The 20,036-nt window shown below is 35.2% G+C and overlaps 1 protein-coding gene across 1 annotated transcript in view; it reads left to right on the plus strand.

Moving 5' to 3' along the window:
- Positions 1-9,006: 9,006 nt before the first annotated feature.
- Positions 9,007-20,036, plus strand: part of LOC121430600 — a 37,144-nt gene continuing 26,114 nt past the window's right edge. The window contains exon 1 of the mRNA XM_041627918.1: positions 9,007-9,121. Coding sequence (XP_041483852.1) covers positions 9,007-9,121 — 115 coding nt within the window. The remainder of the gene's footprint in view (positions 9,122-20,036) is intronic.

Raw genomic sequence — 20,036 nt, forward strand, 5'->3', positions numbered from 1 at the left:
AAAACGTACTCTTTCCCCCAGAGGTTATTCAAAAAATGAATTAAAAAACTTCAAATCTAAGACCAATCTTCAAACCTCAACCCAATGTCTTTCAACCACACCAATTTTTTTTTTTATTACTAAGACCCCTAAAAAACGTTGTAACAATGCATGGGTAAAGCAAGCATCCTTTCTCCAGACTTGGTTTAATTTTTTTTTTTTTAAATTACAAATATTCTAAAACGAATACACAATAATCTAATTACTGTGGAATAACGTGAGGGGGGCTTATTTTTATTTGGCAACCAGTCAATTTGACTATTTTCGCCATCATATTTTATTACAATATTAACGTTTGTTTTCTTAAAATTGAAAAAGTAAAATTCAAATATTTATTTCTTTTTCTTTTCTTTCTTCTTTTTCTTTTCTATGTTTTTTTCTATCATTTCTTCTTTTTTAATTAGGATATCTACTGGGATTTAAAGTCTAGTACATGTAGGTGTGTGTCACAAATTAAAACCAGGGCTATTGCTAAAAATATGCTATATAGGCCTACTAGTATGCAAACAGGATGGAGATGACAGAGAAAGAAATTAGAAAAATTACAGCTCCAATCCTACACCCGTACCCGAGTATGGGGATACGTCTGTCCCGTTGATGTGAACATCAACGCCAGTGAAGTCTCGATTTTCCGGGAGACAAGACGCCTGTAAATCCTACCCATACTTTGGAAGACAAGCCCTTGTAGGATGGAATGTGACTTTGGGTGAGTTTGGGAAAGGAAAAAAAAATCTATACATCAACATGCATACTTTTCATGATTTAAATATAAGCAGACCTTAAGCAATCATTTAAAGGCTATACATGTTTGGTTAGTCATGACCACATAAAGATGTAATTGCAAAATAAACATTATTTGGCTATAATGTCATTAAAAGTTATCAAGAGCAGTCCAACTTGTACATAAAACGTTTTCTTTTTTTCTGTTTTCTTCTGTCCCAATGCTTCCTCCACTTTCTCCCTCTCTTGTAATTTTTTTTTTCGTGAGTTTGAATAACCTGCATAAAGCTTGGCATATGATTATTGGCAAAACAACACAAAGAGCTCAATTTTTAACTGCTCCTCGAATAGATGGGTAACTGATGAATTAGACCGACATGGTGTTTTCATCGGCCATTTCCCTCGAGTCACCTGTGACTAATCATCAGCCGAGAAGAAGAATCTCCAGCCGTTGACCAACATAAAGAACATTGGCCCCAGTATCCAACTTACAGAATTAATTGAGGAAAGCATCCGGGCTTTCTGTGCATACCGACATGGTGTTTTCATCGGCCATTTCCCTCGAGTCACCTGTGAATAATCATCAGCCGAGAAGGAGACTCTCCAGCCGTTGACCAACATAAAAAACATTGGCCCCAGTATCCAACTTACTGAATTAATTGAGGAAAGCATCCGGGTTTTCTGTGCATATTGCAGTGTTTCCCAAAGCATTATAATATATATTTTGAAATAAATTAACCGGAAAGGCATGCAATTACATGCATAAGACATTCTTCCTTCAATTTTTTTTTTCTTCTTTTTTTTTTTTTTTTTTTGATTTTAGGTAAATTTGAGAAAATCGAACATACCATAATTCATGCCATTCTTTAAATGGGGTTATACAGTGCGTCCCAGTAAAACGAAACCGAGATTTAGCGATCATTTATCATTATATCTTATCATAAATAAAATAGACAAATGACTTACCAATTTAAAGCTTAGAATCTCCTCTTTCATCTGATATTAGTAAGATTTTTTCCCATTCACGCATGAGTGAGCAAATACAATTTGAAAAAAGGATATCAAAATTTCATTTGGCGGGGGGTATCTGGGTTCAAAATGAAAACCACATTTTTGAAAAGTTCAATATCTCCTCTTTAATTTGATACCTAAATTACAGAAAATGGTTGAGAAATAACAAAGTTCTGGTGATTTGAAATAAGACTTGAATTTCAATAATTTCATAAAATGAAGAGGTTCTCCAGGCTGGCTTTCAAAGTCAAACACTCCGTTTTGTTGACGATCAGCCATGCTTTAAATCTTTTGTTCACCATGCGAAAGCTTCTGTGGGAAACCGGTGAAAACACGTTATCTCATGAAATTATGGAAATACAAGCCTTATTTCAAATGACCAGAACTTTTTATATCTTGACCATTTTCTGTAATTGAGGTACCAAATTAAAGAACAGATATTGAACTTTTCAGAAATGTGGTTTTCTTTTTGAAACCCAGATACCCCTCGCCAAATGAGTCTTTGGAATCCTTTCTTCAAATTGTTTTTGCTCACTCATGCGTGGATGAGAAATAGGCTCAGTAATATCAGATGAAAGAGGAGATTCTAAGCTTTAAATTGGTAGGTCATTTATCTATTCTATTTATGATTTAGTTATGATAAATGATCGCTAAATATCGGTTTCGTTTATTCGGGGACGCACTGTATAATGTTTGTTTCACGATTGTTAATTTATTACTCATAATTCAACCAACTGTACAATTATTGAGACTGCTCTGAGGAAAAGGTATATCTATTACTGTTTGTTATATATTCGTTTCGTTCTAAGGACGAAACGTACGAGTGATTTTTGTTTGTCGGTGTCTGTGCTTTTTAGCAGGGGGGGATCTCTATAGCTTCCGTCAAGTTTGTTTCAGTGAGCAGCATAGCTCCTTAAATGATATAACGTGAACAATTCACGAGAAATGGTCAATAGTTTCCAATATTTTGCAGGAATCACAAAAACCAGTGGGATGTAATTTTAATCGGAAAAGATCAAAGTTTAGGCCTATTATTCCGAAACGAAGTTTATGTAGTAGACTTTCGGGAAATCTGTTCAGGTGGCATTCGTATAAAGAAAGATTCACTCGTGGTTGTATCTGTCTCATATTACAAATGGATTACTTCCACCTGTTTTGCCATTCCTGTGTATATTTTTTTTGTTATCAATATTTGTGCTTCATCTAAACCTGAACTATTTTGAATTTCGATTCTCTTCGTTAAAGCTGCTTTTGCATGAAAATCTGCTGTTTCGTTTCCACTTATACCACAACGACTTGGTATCCATTCTAGAAAGATTTCTTTACCCTATTATTGAAGTTTGGTAGTTAAAGTTAATATTTCAGTTACAAATGATATGTATTTCATATTTTGTATAGCTAACAGCGCACTCTGTGAGTCACTTCAGATAACTGTTCCTACATAAACATTAATATTTTCTAACCACTCTAAAGCAAGTAATATTGCAGCCCACTCAGCCCGGAAAACTGAAGTATTATCATTTAGTTCTTTTTATTGGTGGTAAGACCATGTGGGTACAAAGAAAGAAGCCGCAGAAGCACCTGTATTGACCATATCTTATTAATTAGTCTGAGACTTTCTTGATACAGAAATGAGGGGTTTTCGTTCTTATTTAAAGAGTAACTAAGTTCGGTGGATATTACAGGGGTATAAAGAACCACGGTAGAAATTACTAATATTTGTTTCAATATGGGGGCCCTGGTTTTCCGTTCTACAGCCAAATGGTTTATTTATTTTTTTGTAGTTTACAAAGTTCCAACTGCCAAGATGGTTCGATGCCTTTTAATACAGGGTGGTTTTTATGCGTTTCAATCTTTTGACGAAAGTTATCAGACAACATTTGTCTTCGTAAGTCGAGTGGAAGTTCTACCTGGAGAGCTTCCAAAGAAGTGAGTGGTAATGCACCTGCACATATTCTTAGGGATTGATACTGAATCGGATCTAGTTGTTTTTTAATAGAGGGTACGTGCCGCGCTGTCATAGGTTTCACATCCATAATCAATTAAAGATCGTATATAGGCTCTATAGACAATTAAAAGAGATTTCGTTGAGCTTCTCCATGTATTCCCTGTTAGATTGCGGATGACATTCAATTTTCTTTTGCATCTAATTATCATATCAGCAATATGCTGTTACCACGTAAGCTTCTGATCACAAATCAATACCAGAAAACGTTTAGAACTTTTGAAAGTAAGGTCCTTGCCATTCAGTTCTAATTTTGGGTATTGTATTTTATGTTTTTTGTGAAGATTACTGGGTTTGATTTATTTTGAGATAGATGGAATCCCCATTTTGCAAACCAATCACTTAGTCTATTGTTATATTTAAGAAGAATTGTAAAAGCAATTACATTCATTTATTTAGTAATTTTGGAATGATCAAGATCATTCCATGATCAAGATCATTCCACAACATGTTTGTAAAAGCTTTTGTTAAGTAGCCCTCTGCCTATTTAAAGGCTAATGATTATTGTTATTTCTTAATAGAATTTTAAAAGACAATACCAGAAGCTTCCATAATAGTGAATACTAGAAGCCTCTAGAATAGAGAATACTAGAAGGGTCTACAATAGCTGTAATAAGTATATAAAGCTGGCAGATTCTTCGAGCATCATCATATCATACCAGATGTGCAGAGTGTATTTTTCAGATTTTGTTTAAGAAAAATTATGATTTTTCCATTGATATTGTTTTTAATAGTTTTTGAACAAGTCCATCTATGTTGAGCCTATCATAGGCTTTCTCAACATCTAAGAAGAAGGCAAAGGTGTATTCTCCATTATTGATGCTCTTTTGAATATCATTCTCTAGATATTATCCGTTGTACTTCTTCCCTTACGGAAGCCGCCCATATTATTATTATTTATTTGGCGAAAATATCAGATTTATCTATAAACCAGTCAAGTCTGTCTTTAATCATACGCTCAGATATTTTTATGAAACACGAAGTAAGTGCAATGGGTCTGTATGAGGACAGAAAACTTAAGTCTTTTTTTGTTTCAGTATAGGGATGAGAATAGAGTGTTTCAGTTCAGTGGGTATCTTTCCAGTGTCCCACATTGAGTTTATTATTTTTAGCATGGTTTCTTTTGTTAAAAATTGATTTTTTTTTATATACTTCGTAGGGGATTTTATCCTCTCCTGGAGCAGAATTTTTGCAGGAGTTTAAAGCTTTTTTCAATTCGAAGAATTTGTATGGCTCATCGAGAATATTTCCATGTATTTGAGTTATGTTTAGATTCAAACTTAGACTGGTTTTATTTTTACTTATTGATTGGAAAAAAATACCAAAGGCTTCCGCCTTTTCTTGGTCTGTAATAAATTCCTTTTCTTTTCTATTATAATCAGTATTTTATTTCCTCTTTTAATCTGAATTCCATTCATCTGTTTTATAATTTACCATACTACCGATTCTGGCACGAAGCGATTTAATTTGGTGCAGAAGTTGTGCCAGTAAGTACGTTCTGCTTGACGGAGCGTCTTTTGGGCTTCGGCTTTTTTATGTATTCAGGTTTTCTATTGAGATGTGTCTTTTAATCTGTTACTAGCTTTATTTCTATCTTTAATTGCTTTTTGAACATTCCTTTGTCCACCAGGGGATAGGCTTGTGATGTTTCTAGCCTCTTTTAGGTATGGTTTCTTGATAACATTTAAAACACATTGTTTGAAGAGAGCATAGTCCTCTTGTAAATTAGACCAAATCATATCCTTGAAAATTTCTCCACATCTTTCGGATAATTTTACCCTGTCCATGTTTTTGAAGGACCAAAAATTTTCTGAAGTGAGGTTGTCTACTTCAGAAAATATAGTCTTTTCCATGAGCATATTTATTGCTATTGGAAAGTGATCACTCCCGAGTGAGGTGTCTAGTACTTCCCATGAACATTTATTCGATATATCTGGGAATGCATTATTAAGTATAACTAAAATCATTTGAAGCAATGAAATGTTCAACAGCCCGACCGTTAGTGTCGTTTTTCTCACTACCCCATAAAGTGTTATGAGCGTTGAAATCCCCTACATAAATAAGATTATTCATGTTGTTCGTCTTTACGAATTCAGTTAATTTATTGAAAATATGGACATCTATATTTTTACGTGGGTTATAATAATTTACTACACATACTCTAGATTGCAAGATATGTATATCCACCGATTAAAGTTCAAGCTCTTCATCGTATCGAGGGTAATAGAATGATGCACATAAATTGCGCATCCACCCCTGACATTGTCCACCCTTGTTGATTCTTTTCCTGGGGAAACATGTGTAATTAGGAATGTAAAACAATCTCATCATCCGTAAACCACGTCTCCTGTATACAGATTATATGGTAAACTTTGCTATTTTTTGAAGAAATAAATTTTACTAATTCTTTACCATGAGAACACATGCCCTGCGCATTCCATTGTAAAATGGTGAGTGTTGATAGAATTGTCATACGTTTACTGCCCTTCATTGTTTGTATTTGCTTTGATGTTTAAAAGCCTTTGGGCAATAGCTTCTACAATGTTTATTACGTCTTTTTTAGAGTATCTCTCCGTAAAAAAGGAAAATGAGTGATGAGCTCTATAATCTGTTCATTATTTGCATTTACAAAGTGATTTTTTTGTTCTCGATTCGTCATTATTGTGTTCTTCTCTCGGTATTTCCCAAGAAGGACCCGGTAGCTGTGATGGCTGGTTGCTCTGGGTTTGGATATAGGAAGGGGATCACAGGGACGGTTTTGATCGGGGTTTCTTTTTTCACTTTGAGGGGTTTTCATTTTAGTCATAGGAGTTGCGGTATTGGTAGGGGGTTGAGGGATGGTTGTCTATTACAGGGGTGGGTCTATTTACATTGTTCTCTTTCGCTTGATCATTCTCTACAAAATATTTTGTAGCTTGGGCGTAGGTTAGGTTGTATTGAATTTTCTTAGCATTTTTGGCAGCGATACATCCGTTATACGCTGCTGAGTGTTTGCCTCCGCAATTTATACACGTTCGGTCTTCTTTTCGTTTACATTCTTCAAAGGTGTGATTTTCTCCGCAACGGACACATCTAACCTTTGACCGGCATTGTGAAATTCCATGTCCGTAACGCTGGCATTTAAAGCACCTCGTTACCCGAGGAATGTACTGTTTTACCATAAAGAATTGAAAGTACATCGTAATTTTATCTGGTAGTGATGCTCTATTGAAAGTCAGTAAAATCGAACGGAGGGGTATGGTTACACGTGCATTATTTCCATTGTCTGGGTTATCATTTTCAACAGTCTTACTCATTCTTTTAGCCGTTGTTACACCCTGCAATTTGAGCTCATCTACAATCTCCTTTTTCCGTCATTTCAAGTGGAACATTAGAAATAAATCCTTTTAGGCCAGTTGTTTTCTTTTCTACCTTTACATGGAGATTCCCTGTGTTATTCAATTGCAGAATAGCCCTCAATTGTTTGCTGTTCTTGCATTTAACAAGAATCGTCTTACCCTGTTGTATTGGTAAAATACGTTCTACCGGATTAATGGCAACTGCCTTGATTGCATTAGCTAAAATGGCAGGACTTACGTCCTTGAAGCTCTTGTGTTTTTCAATAGTGGTAATAATCAGATCGAAATTTCTATTCTGGTATGGCGATGAGTTACTGCGGTCCGATTCGTATGATGACGATTTATCCGTATTTTTCATATTATCTGCACCCAAATTACTGGCAAATCTCGGCCTTTTCCCAGGTCGTTTTTTGGGACGAGAGTAAGAGACAGTCATAAAATCGTCATCATCCAAATCGGGTCCGTGGTCTTCAATGATCTCCGGCGCTGATACCGAAGCTTGGGCCATTATTGGTGGGAACCAATAAGGCGGGAGATACAAAAAAAGAGGAGTGCGTTCTGTTAGTGGTATATGTATAGCCTTCAAGAATAAATGCCTTACCTCATTTCCTTTTGCCAGTTGAGACAAAACTCCTACATATCTCTCTAAATCCAAGTATATAGATCCCCTCGAATAAAGAAAGCAGCAGTTTAAAGCTCAAAATTAGGGTAAAAAAGCAGATTAAGGCGGATTTTAAATCGAAACAGGTGCCTGGATAGACGTGCGACCAGCAGTTCAGACCAGTTTAATCTCGACATGAAGATCGATTTAAGACTTTCCTCCAGACACAGTTATTTCGAGAATAAAAAGGCAATAAAACCCAACCCCCAACAACGAATCTAAGAACCAACAATCCTCCAAATTAAGACCATGTAGAAAAGCACATGTTCAGAGCGTTAGCTTTATTCCCGACCCAGTTATTTAAACAATATTTTAAATAATCATAAAACATAAGACTTTGTATTCTTATTCCTGTAGAATAACACGAGTATTATGCTTAGTCTTTCCTCTAGACCCGGTTATTTAAAAGATAAACAAATATTGAAAAATAAAATCAAAGCTAATAAAGACCAATCTTCAAAATTAGACCCAGATAAAATGCTTGGGTTTAGAGTGTAGTCTTTACCCCACACCCAGTGTCAGATCTTGGGACTGAAATTCCCAGTCTGGTAATAGATTTGGTTCTGCTTGAAACGAAAGTAGTTACCACTTGCAATAATCACACAATCATTCAATATCTATATGTAACAAATTTAATTCAGAGCGACCAGCTCTATAAATGTACATATAGTTAAAGAAATTGAATAATCAGAATTAAATCATGAATCACATGCATATCAACATAACATCAAACTGTATTCAGCAGTTAACATCAGCATGAATTAACCTATACTGAATATGTTGCAATATGTATCTAATGAGAGTGATTTATTTATATTTAATCAAGGCCTAATAATTTTGCATCCAAACGTGACAATATTTGTTATTATTAATTCCACCAATTAAGTTTCATCAAAAGAGGGTTTATACTTGGATGAATACCTACACTGGACCGTAGTATATCTAATCTGGTTATAATTTAAATAGTTCAGAATAAGGACCCCTTCGACATCGTCAATGACTATCGTTGGTCCGATGAATATAGTCGTCTAAGAGCGAGCTGCGGTGGCCTAGACGACGCGAAGTAAAGCGAGCGAACTCTCGACGAAAAGCCAGTCCAGATTCGCGGACGAAATGATGGGGGCTGAGAGCCACAAGATTGCTACGATGAATCACAAGTCACGAACTCTGAGTTCAAGGATGAAGTACGAGCCCAGCTCGTCCAGTTCTTTGGAACAGTCGTGCTTGGTGAGATGAGGGCAGATGTGGTGGCTTTACCTGGCCTGTGCTGCCTGGATCCAGCCTGCCAACGATGGGGATTAAGACTCCGCTGTGCCTGCACTACAGAGCCTGCAACATACACCCAAAGTAATGGCCTACGAGAACCACACCCTCACACTCCGAGTTAAGACCAAATGTGGAAGGGTCTTCCTCTCCCGAGAATCAAACGATTTCTGATTTGCTTTTACTCAAACACCACTCCATCATGACTCTCACAAAGACAAAGTCATTAACATTCTCAATATTCCTCTGCTTTACTCTTCCACGCTGAACATATCCAATTAACACTACTTAACTATCCAAGCTTTAATTTCACCTATTCAAAACTCCCATCTCAAACATTCTCAACAGTCTTTTCCTCTCATACATAAAAACAAACATCTATAGAATTTTAGAGCTCCATTGAACTTAACTAAATATATCAAGTTAAATGACCCAATGCTCATGACCTAAGATTGTCAAGAAGTCAAAGTAAAATTCTAATCCTTACACCACAGCGGGTTTGATCACTTACTTAAAGATACAGTTGATTGACTCTGGGACTATGACAAGAGTCAACCACCCAAATTCCTTTTATTATATACAAGCTGAATGGTTACTAGGGGTTAACACTGAATAGACTTACAGTCGCATTGTGACACCCAGTTCTCTTAAAAATACAAATTAAGCGAAACATTAATCTTAAAACTTAGACCCAAGCATCTTCCAAACTCTAAAAACCCTGTAATAACGCATACCACAAAAACGACAAAATAATCGGTAAATTGCCAATTCGTCTACTGCCATCCCGTCCATTCACCACATGGTCTACATTCATTTCGTCTAATGCCATTTCGTCCATCAACATTTCGTCTACCACCCATTTCGTCCAATCACCATTTCGTCTAATAGACATTTAGTCTAATAGCCAGTTAGTCTATAGCCAATTCGTCTACAACCATTTCGTCTACCAACCATTTCGTCTAAATCCATTTGGTCTAATGCCAAATCGTCCATTTACCAGTTCGTCCACTGTTCATTTGGTCCAGTAGCCATGTCGGCTAATTTCAGTTGGTCCAATATCCACATCGTCTACTTATCAACTCGTCCAATTGCCATTTCGTCTAATAGTCATTTCGTCCATCAACCATTAGGTCCAATAATCAGTTCGTCTACCAACCAAATCGTCTACTAACCATTTCGTCCAATTCCCAAATCGTCCAATAGCCATTTAGTCTAATAGCCATTCGGTCCAATAGCCATTTCGTCTAATACAAATAATTTGCGTTATCCGAGGAGGGGAGCGAAATGACTTTAATACCTTGAAATTATTGATGATATTAGTTAAAAAAAAAACCCTAAAAACTATGATGATAACTACTATCGCAAGGGTCGATTCAGTGGGTACAGCAATTCAGGCACCCCCACCCCCCCCCCTAAAACGCACACACACACATGTAAAAGGGGGAACTAAGATGGGGAAAATGGAAAAGGGTCCTTTTATTTTAATTTGTCGCTCAATTTTTATTTAAAAAAAGAAAGGAGAATATTGTATTCCGATATCAAAATACGATAAACAGATGAAAGACAATATAGCCTTTTAAAGAAATATTATTGATCAATATACCCCCACCCCCCCCCCCCCAAAAAAAAGAGCTCTTTCCGATCTGTCCTATCTTCTTTCCCTGTACTATCCTCTCCCTTTTTGTTCGTTTCCCGTCGCTAGAAGCCCGCCTGCGCCTAAAATAAATGTAGGCCTAGTAGTATTGACAATAACGATGAGTATAATGTTTGTGATATACTCATGCTGTAGCAATTCAGTTTTCAGTTTCAGTTTGGTTTATTTCATTTCAACTCAAATCAATTTTAACAGCAAAAGAAATCATTACAAAGATATAAATGAATATGCAAGTATATACAGTATGACAATGGGGCATATATAAGTAAATATATACAATAGACACGAAACAATATAATCATAATAATAATGATATTTACGATGAACTAGATAATCATAATAGCTGCAGACTATTCATGTTTTGCATATGATTTATTTTATTCATCTTTACTATTTAAATAAATGTTGAGGAAATGGAGGGATCCACTAAAAAGCAGGGCTTGTTGAGTGTGGATTCCTCAATGGATATAATAATAAGAATGATAATCATCATAATGATACTAATAAATAATAATAATAATAATAATAATAATAATAAAATTCACAATAATACTACTACTAATAATAATTATGATGATCATATTACTAATATTAACAAAAATGATAATAATAAGGATAATCATAATATAAATAATAAACATAATTAAAATAATTACTACTACGTAGGCGCGGATCCAGGAGTTTACAGGAAGGGGGGGGTATTGAAATCACTAGAGTAGATTTTTGGTCGCGAGTATATAGGCCTGCCGGGTATAATTATAACACATCCCTTTTGCGGATCTAGCTTTTGCTAATGGGGGCAGGGGGGGGGGGCTGTTGCTCGAAAAATGTTCATTCATTTATATATTCCCCTGTCTGCGGATCGAAGAGGGTTTTTTCCGTGTGTGTTTTTTTTTTGCTTGCGCGAGCTGATCTATTTTTATAAACATTTTATTTCATGTAGGCCCACTATTATTTTACACATAAAATCATAAGTCTTGACACTGTTTGAAATCCTGAACATTTCTCTAGATTAATAACTAATGCGAGGATTGCAAGCGCGCAGCGCGAGCTGAGAATTTTCCGTATACTGACATGAAACAGGGGCGTTTTTAGGACTGCGTTTAGGAATTCTTGAAGATACATATTTTACTTTTGTAAATGCAACATCACAGTGCGAGCTGAAATTTTCCTATTTTCAGACCTCAAAACGGGGCACTTTAATCACTTTTTGTAAATTTGTACATAATACACATCTAAATAAACAATGCGAGCGCGGGTCGAAATTTGTGATATTCTGACATGAAAAATGACGTTTTAAGGACTGTTTGTAAGCATTCATAAAGTGGATACATAGGCATTTCGAAGAGGGCAAAGCGTCCGCCCCTCGTTATTGACGGCCCCAAAAAAGAGAAAAGGGTGGGGGAGAAAAAAAAAGAAAAAGGGAAGGAGTGAAAAGAAAACGGGGAATGAGACGAGAAAAAGCTGAAGGAAGGAATTAGACATTGACAATCCACGTCACTATATATCCAGTTTAGAAATGAATATACAAACATGTGCACGGCGAGTTAAAAAAAATTGATATTTCAGGACACTTTGAACACTCCCTGTAATACAGGATACATAATTATCTTAAAATGAACAATTACTGCAATTATTGCAGAAAATGTTGGTTAATTGACATAAAGAAGTAACAGATTAAGGATTGTTTGAAGGAATTCAAGAAGAGATGGATGTATCATAAATAAAAATATGAGCGCGCAGCAAGAGCTGAAGCTGTTTCCCTATTTTCAGATCTAAAAAATGGGAGATTTTAATCATTTTTCTTTTGTTATTATGTACAGGATACATATCTCAATAAATTATTAATGCGAGCGCGAAGCATGAGATGTTTCCCTTTCTATTTTTCCTTTTTTTCTCCCTCTTCCCTCTTCCTTTTTTCCTTCTCTCTTTCTTCCCCATTTTTTCTCTTTCTCTTCTTCTTTCCCTCTTTTTTTTCTCTCCCTTTTCTTTTCCTCTCTTTCCTTCCCCTTTTTGGCGCCCCCTTTCGGACCGTGCTTGTTCCACCGCGGTCCCATCCACGTTCGGAGGATGAGAATGCTCCATGTTCTCGGTTGGGTCTGGGTACCCCTCAGCTGCTCCTCCGCCTGCATCTTGGGTTACCAACGTGCCAGAGCACGTTGTCCGCTGGCGACATCGCCAGTATACCATTCCGTTTTCCTCGGCCGTATCGTGTATGTATAACCTCGATAAGACACACATTGCTTCCCCCTTTGGGTGGAAAACACTTCAATAATGCAAAGTAATCAATAATGAACAACACTAGTCAACAGTGATAAAATAAATCAAGAAGTTGAAGAGAATTGGTAATTAATTAGGCCCACAATTGCGAATAGAGTCGACTCGGGTCGAAGAGGGCGCTAGTGCAGCATAGTAGACCAGTATGCGTATTAGACGAAATTACTGTTAGACGAAATGGTGATTAGCCAAAATGGCAATTGGACATATTGGTTATTAGACCAAATGGCAGTTAGACCAAATGATTATTAGCCGAAATGAGTTTAGACCAAGTGATAGTAGACCAAATGCAGTTAGACCAAATGAAACATGGACGAAATGAAAGTAGACCAAGTGGTTATTAGACCATTTGCCTTTAGACCATTTGGCTATTAGACCAAATGGGAAAAGACGTAATGATAGTGGACAAAGTGGCTATTGAACCAATTGGCAAAAAAATACCATTAGACCAAATGGCTATTAGACCAAATGTTAATAGACGAAATGGCTATTAGACGAAATGGCTATTAGACGAAATGGTGATTGGACGAAATAGTAATTGGACCATGTGGATAGTGGACCAACTGATGGTAGACGAAATGATATTAGACCATGTGGGTAGTGGACAAAATGGCAGTGGACGAAATGGCAATAAACCAAATAATCATAGGCGTAAATATTCATATCTGAATGATATGCGCCTTAAAACCCAAGATAACAACAACAACGTTATTCTATATCAATGATATCTTTGTTAATATTTTTTGTTCTTTTTTTGTTACTTAAAATTTTCTACCATATTTCCATGCTATTCAATGTTGATAAGATTGCAGGGTCTTCGTTTTGTTGCTGTGCTTGTAATAATTTTGTATAACTGGGTCTGGAGGAAAAACTGCGCCATGTTTCCATGTTATTCATCATAAGTAAGATTATGGGTCTTTGTTTTTATTATTATTTATTTATTATTATTATTATTATTCATTTGTTGTGAAAGATCTGGGTCTTGATGAAAGACTACGCTATATTTCCATGTTTTTTAACATTAAATAGATAGTGGGGTCTTTTTTTTTAAAATCACCGGGTCTGGAAAAAAGACTTTGGACTTATATTATGATTTTTTAAACAACCGGGTCTGGAAAAATTCTTTGGAATTATATTATGATTTTTGAAAAAACCGGGTCTAGAAAAAATACTTTGGACTTATATTATAATTTTTGAATTAACCGGGTCTGGAGAAAAGACTTTGCACTTTTTTGCTATTTGAACGTATTACATTTGTGGGCGATCAAAATTTTTAGATTTGTGGATATAGTGCATTATTACATTAGTGGGTGAAATTATCACATTTGTGGGTAAAGTGTAATTACATTTGTGGGCGATTATTACATTTTTGGGTGTAACACCTCTCCAGGAAAATGGTGCGGTCCACATAAATCAGTGTGTTCAGAATTGTCTAATAAACCATATGAATTACAAAGGAACTACGACATATTTGGGAAGTTTGGGGAAGCAAAGGTCTCATTATAATTTATATAGATCTGTATCCGGGTATCTCAGACTGACAAAACGACTGGCAGTCGCGTACATAGATTTGGTTTCGTCTGAATTTAACCGCAAAGGATCAAATATTTTGACCGTGAATTCAAATCTAATTCAAAACGAGTTTGCTGGAATATCGAGTTACCTCCTTGCAGTTAATCCATCAGGTATGGAATTGATTCCCATCGTAGCGATCGTGGCATATTACATCCTTGCTCTGCCTGTCTGGACATCGGCTTTCCTAATAACAGGTAAGGATCTCAACTATTTCACCAAAGGAGAAATTATAATTTTCTTTACATAAACCTAACATGGGCGATTCCACACTAGAACTTCAAAAATATCATAAATTTCAACATGCTTTGAATAAGTCATAAGTAGTGTATACTCTGATACCTAAATTTTATGAAAATTATGAGTTTTAACCAATAGTGAAGACAGATATAGTTTTAATTGGGGGAACAATGAAATTTCAAATTTTCAATAATTTTGCTAATTGAATAGTCAAGTACAAACACCGCCTGAAACAATTATTTGCAAAGCACGAGAAGATTGAAAATATTGCAGGTCAATAGAATAAAATATCATTGATGGTTCCAAATCATATCTACAATATTTTCATGATCCATAATAGGGGCAGCCCTGATTTTTCCAAACCTATTTTTGGCATTGTCCCGTCCGACACATGACAATGCAAAAGTTTTTCCAACAATATTATTTTTGAAGATGCAATTTCATAAAATCAGTTTCTCTTCCTTTGACTCATGGGTGATCGATTTGTCCCATGAGGATCTAATTAATGCCCTTCATTATTCAATTATTGTCCTATTAAAAGTTGTCCCTTACGACACAGTTTATAATGCATTTAATTGCTGGATTTGGATTAAAAAACTATATATAGTAGGCATATTTAAATTCATTTAATTGATTTAACATAAAGTGAACTGAAAAGGTACTTTGTTTATCTCCATAGAACATGAAATAGGTGATTCTAAACATTTTGATTGATTTCATGTAGGCTTATTCTTTTGTGAATCCCTTCAGCTAAAACTGGTGATTTTCACTGATCAGAGCAGGTTAATTTCTTTTCATTGAGCATGAAAAGAAAACCTTTACAATTATTTCAACCTAGCCTGGAAGCTGACTTCCTTTTGCATGCTAATGTTGAATTATTATAAGATGTAAAACAAAAAATACATATCAATAATCATGATCATCTATATACAGTATTGAAGCTCCTTACTTTTTTCAATGTGTAAATAAAGAATCTGGAAAATAAGACAAACCATATGGTTTCATGAAATGCAGATGGGTTTGAAAAAATAGACCGCATTTCTTTAGAAAAAATATTTTGTTGAATTACAAGTGACAGTTGTGACATATATCATGTAGATATACATTTTATATAAAAAATATAACATTTAGCCCCATAATTTACACAAAGATTCATTCATTCATTGTTTAAATAGTGTTTTATAATCATCAATAAATTCACTAAAATATAACTTCACACAAAACCTCAAGTTTTTCAGCTCGTAAATATGCTGTGAACACTTGTACATTTCCCATCATGAAAAAAATTATAACATATTGCTCCCAATGGTATATATTAAGGTTACTTAATTATATTGTCCTGAATGAGTACTTATTCAAAGATTTTTTTATAAAAAGGAAGAATATAGGGGCAATGCTCCTTCTGATTGATAAAAAGTTCATTTTTTTATTCAGGCTGCCCATTACAACACGCAAATGCCTGTACAACACGCAAGTGTCCCGTACGACACGCAAGTGTCCCGTACGACACACAAGTGTCCCGTGCGACAAATTATTTTGTTTATGATATATTGACAGAAATATTAGGATTATCATTATCATCAGCCAAATAAGGTCATTGAAGAAACAAAAAGGCATAAGGTAAGAAAGTTTGGCTTCAATGTCCCGTGCGACACATTTTTAATGTCCCGTACGCCACAATGTTCTCGAAAATTATAATTTGCTTTATTTATTCATGAATGTTTATTTTGCTTTCTTTTATATATGTGTTTGTTCTTGGGTAATTGAATGTCAATTTGAGTTCAGTTTCTATAAATTTTACCTGCCCAACTCACAGACTTTTGAGTACAAACTTGAGGTTTCTAAAAAAGCCACTTTTTCTGCGTCCGTACGACGCATTATTATTTTAAATCTGTATTATACAGGATGTGAATTCAAGTGACGTTAAGTCTTTGTTTTTCTAACACTCTGGTAGTACTTGATGATCACCTATAGTACTGGAATATTTTTAGTTTTTTTCTTGTAAAAAAGCTGTCAGATTTTCTCTAAGTGTCCCGTACGACACGTATGGAATCACCCTTTATTAGTCTTACAGCTGATTTGTCATTGCGAGCAAAATCTGTCATACCATCTGCATAAGGTAACAAATTAATCTCCTTGGTTGAGCTGGCTTCAGGTCTACACATGAGCAATATTACATCCACACCGGGAAAAGAGTTGAGTGATGAAGCTGGGTGGCGGTAGCAAAAATCCCTAAATTTTCATCGACGTCATATCCAGGGGCTAATAAAGCATTGAAATTTGTTGTCCTTCCTGTGCCTGACCTTAAATTTGAGAAACATATCCGACAATGAATTAATAAACCTTGTATATATGTTGATTTATTCATTTATTAATTTCTATTCTTTAAACAAATAATTTGATTGTCATCATAACAAAGCTTTTATCAGTAGGGAAGTTATTGATTCCATTGTTTGATTGGGAGAATATATTGTGTTACAATTACGTTTGAAATAACGGTGGACCATTTGGCAAGAGGAAATGATGCAAATTATAAAAATTGATTAGAAAATATATTACATGTATAGTAACCTATAAACCTTCCCTCTGAAAACTTGAATTTGACAATCATTAAAGATAAACAACTTCTCCTTCTCCTTCAGACATGCATCTTGTGATGTTATATCTTATTTATGTTTCGTTAATCGTTATTGCCATGATTGAATGCCAAACTCAGTAAAAGTATGAAAATTACGTATTAAGTATTATTCAATGTATTGTCAGCCCATTAGACTAGAAGAACCTTACTGCAAGCGCAAAGAAGTGTGCAAATGTGTTTTTTTTGCGGGGGTGCTAGAAATGATACTTGAGGTGATACTGGTTTTAAATCAGGTTGTGAGCACTTTGGCACGCTTTATCAGTTTTTTTTATTAAAGGACAAGTCCACCCCAACAAAAACTTAATTTGAATAAAAAGAGAAAAGTTCAACAAGCATAACACTGACAATTTTATCAAAATCGGATAAAATAAGAAAGTTATGACATTTCAAAGTCTCGCTTCATTTCACAAAAACAGTTTATATGAACGAGCCAGCTACATCCAAATGAGAGATTTGATGATGTCATTCACTCACTATTTCTTTCGTTTTTTTATTGTTAGAAATATGAAATATTTTGATTTGCTCGTCATTGTCATGTGAAATTAAGTTTCATTCCTTCCTGAACAGGTGTTATTCCATTATTTTAACATTTTGTGCTTCAGGCAAGGAGGTCCTAATCATCGCATTCATAAAAATTGAAATATTGTATAATTCAAACAATAAAAAAAATAGATAGTGAGTGACATCATCGACTTTCTCATTTGGATGTAACTGGCTCGTTCATATAACTATTTTGTTAAAAATAAGCGAAACTTTGAAATGTCATAACTTTCATATTTTACATCCGATTTTGATGAAATCTTCAGCATTGTGTTGTCTGATTTTTCTCTATTGATTCAAATCAACATTTTTCTGAGGTGGACTTGACCTTTAACGATCTAAGCCATGTCTACTTTTATATGTAATTACACTGAGAACTGCTATTTTATGCCCCCTGATAATAATGATAAAAGCGATAAATGAATAAATAAATAATAATGAAATATTAATAAAATAAAATAAAATGCAACAAAAGGGTTTTCAACGTTTTTTTTTGGTAGTACTTGATATCAGTAATGCGGTATACTAAAAAAATACCAAAGTCCGCATTATTCTATTTAAGAAAGTTGCTATTTTTAAGATAGGGACCTAGATAGCTGCAAATAGACACAACTTATTATCCACCCTACACCACATATTTCGGTTCACATCCAATCGTTAAGGGGATAGAAGGATTTATTGATACATGTTACAGTGAATTTACACATTCTATGGTCGTAAAAATCAAAGATGACGTCCAACTGATAATGGCTGTACTAGTCTAAAAAATCCACCATTCTTCTATTACCTTAGTTTTTTTCTATTTGGTTTCTATTCAATGGTTTTCAAGGTCAAGTCGTGAATTATTGTTACAAGAACATGGACAGTCAGTGGTCTGGTGTGTCAAAAAACTAAGATAGCGTCCCAAATGGAGTCTAAAATGACTGCTGATACTATAAATGCTGGCCTTGTTCATTTCACGTCTGTGCACCTGGGGTATGATTTTGGTGTTTGAAACGTGGTTCGAGGGTCAGGTAATAAAATGCAATAACAGATCCAAAATGGCTTTCAAAATGGAGTCTGAACTGGCTAATGTTACTTACAATTGGGCTTGATTTTGTTGAATATACGCCTGGGGAATATGATTTTGGTGTCTAAATTATATGGATTAAAGGGCCATGTAATAGACTGGGACAAATTAAGGAAAGTCATTGATTCAGTATGTCCAAAAGTTTAAGTGGAGTCTAAAGTGGCTGCTGTTTCTAACCAATTGACATCGGTTTATTTCAAAATCCACATTGGAGAGATGGTTTTTGTGTCTGCACTGTGGTTACCCGCTACAAGGACGGCCCGTTGTTTCAGTAAGTCCAAAAATCCAAAAACAAACTGAGTCAGCAAAATTTGACATTCGAAAATATCCTACTTCCCTGCTCAAACATTCAGGTGTACCAGCCCCTTCTGTCTTCGCCATTTGAAGAAATTCGTCTCTAGGGCTAAACCGTTTTGGGACCAGGGAACTGGATCGGGCACTATTCTAAATTAAAATCCAAAAAAATAAACCATATTTTAGGGGGTACCCTGTCAAAACTGAAAAAGAGATTTGAAACCTAGATTTTGTTGCCATCGTGATAAACACGGATGTGAAAGAGCACAATGAAATCTTATTGTATTGAGTGAAGTGGGATCTTCCGGACTCAAATCTGTTAATTAAATCATAAAATATTCGACTGCGATGCTTTGGGGCTTCTGGTTTCTACGAAAAATTGAGGATATGCTGCGTAGCTTCCGATTAAATATAAGGGTATAGTTTATGCAGATCTATGTAGACACCCAAAGATTCAAAGAGAAAGAAAAGTACTTTTTAGCAAGTAACGTGACTGCAAAGATTATGCACCTTTTTATAAGATCATTGAAGAATAATACACAAATAAGCGCGTGCATGAAGGGCCAAATAATGAACGATGTGCGAGAAAAGCCAATGGATATACCGGACCGAGGTCCGCATGATCGAGTGCAGTATATTGGCGAGTCGAGCACAGGGTTCATTATTTAGGTCCTCTATACACACGAATTCGTGCATTGTTTGTTTTACACAATCC

The sequence above is a fragment of the Lytechinus variegatus genome, chromosome 17 (genome assembly GCF_018143015.1).
Source record: "Lytechinus variegatus isolate NC3 chromosome 17, Lvar_3.0, whole genome shotgun sequence".
Classification (NCBI taxonomy): Eukaryota; Metazoa; Echinodermata; class Echinoidea; order Temnopleuroida; family Toxopneustidae; genus Lytechinus; species Lytechinus variegatus.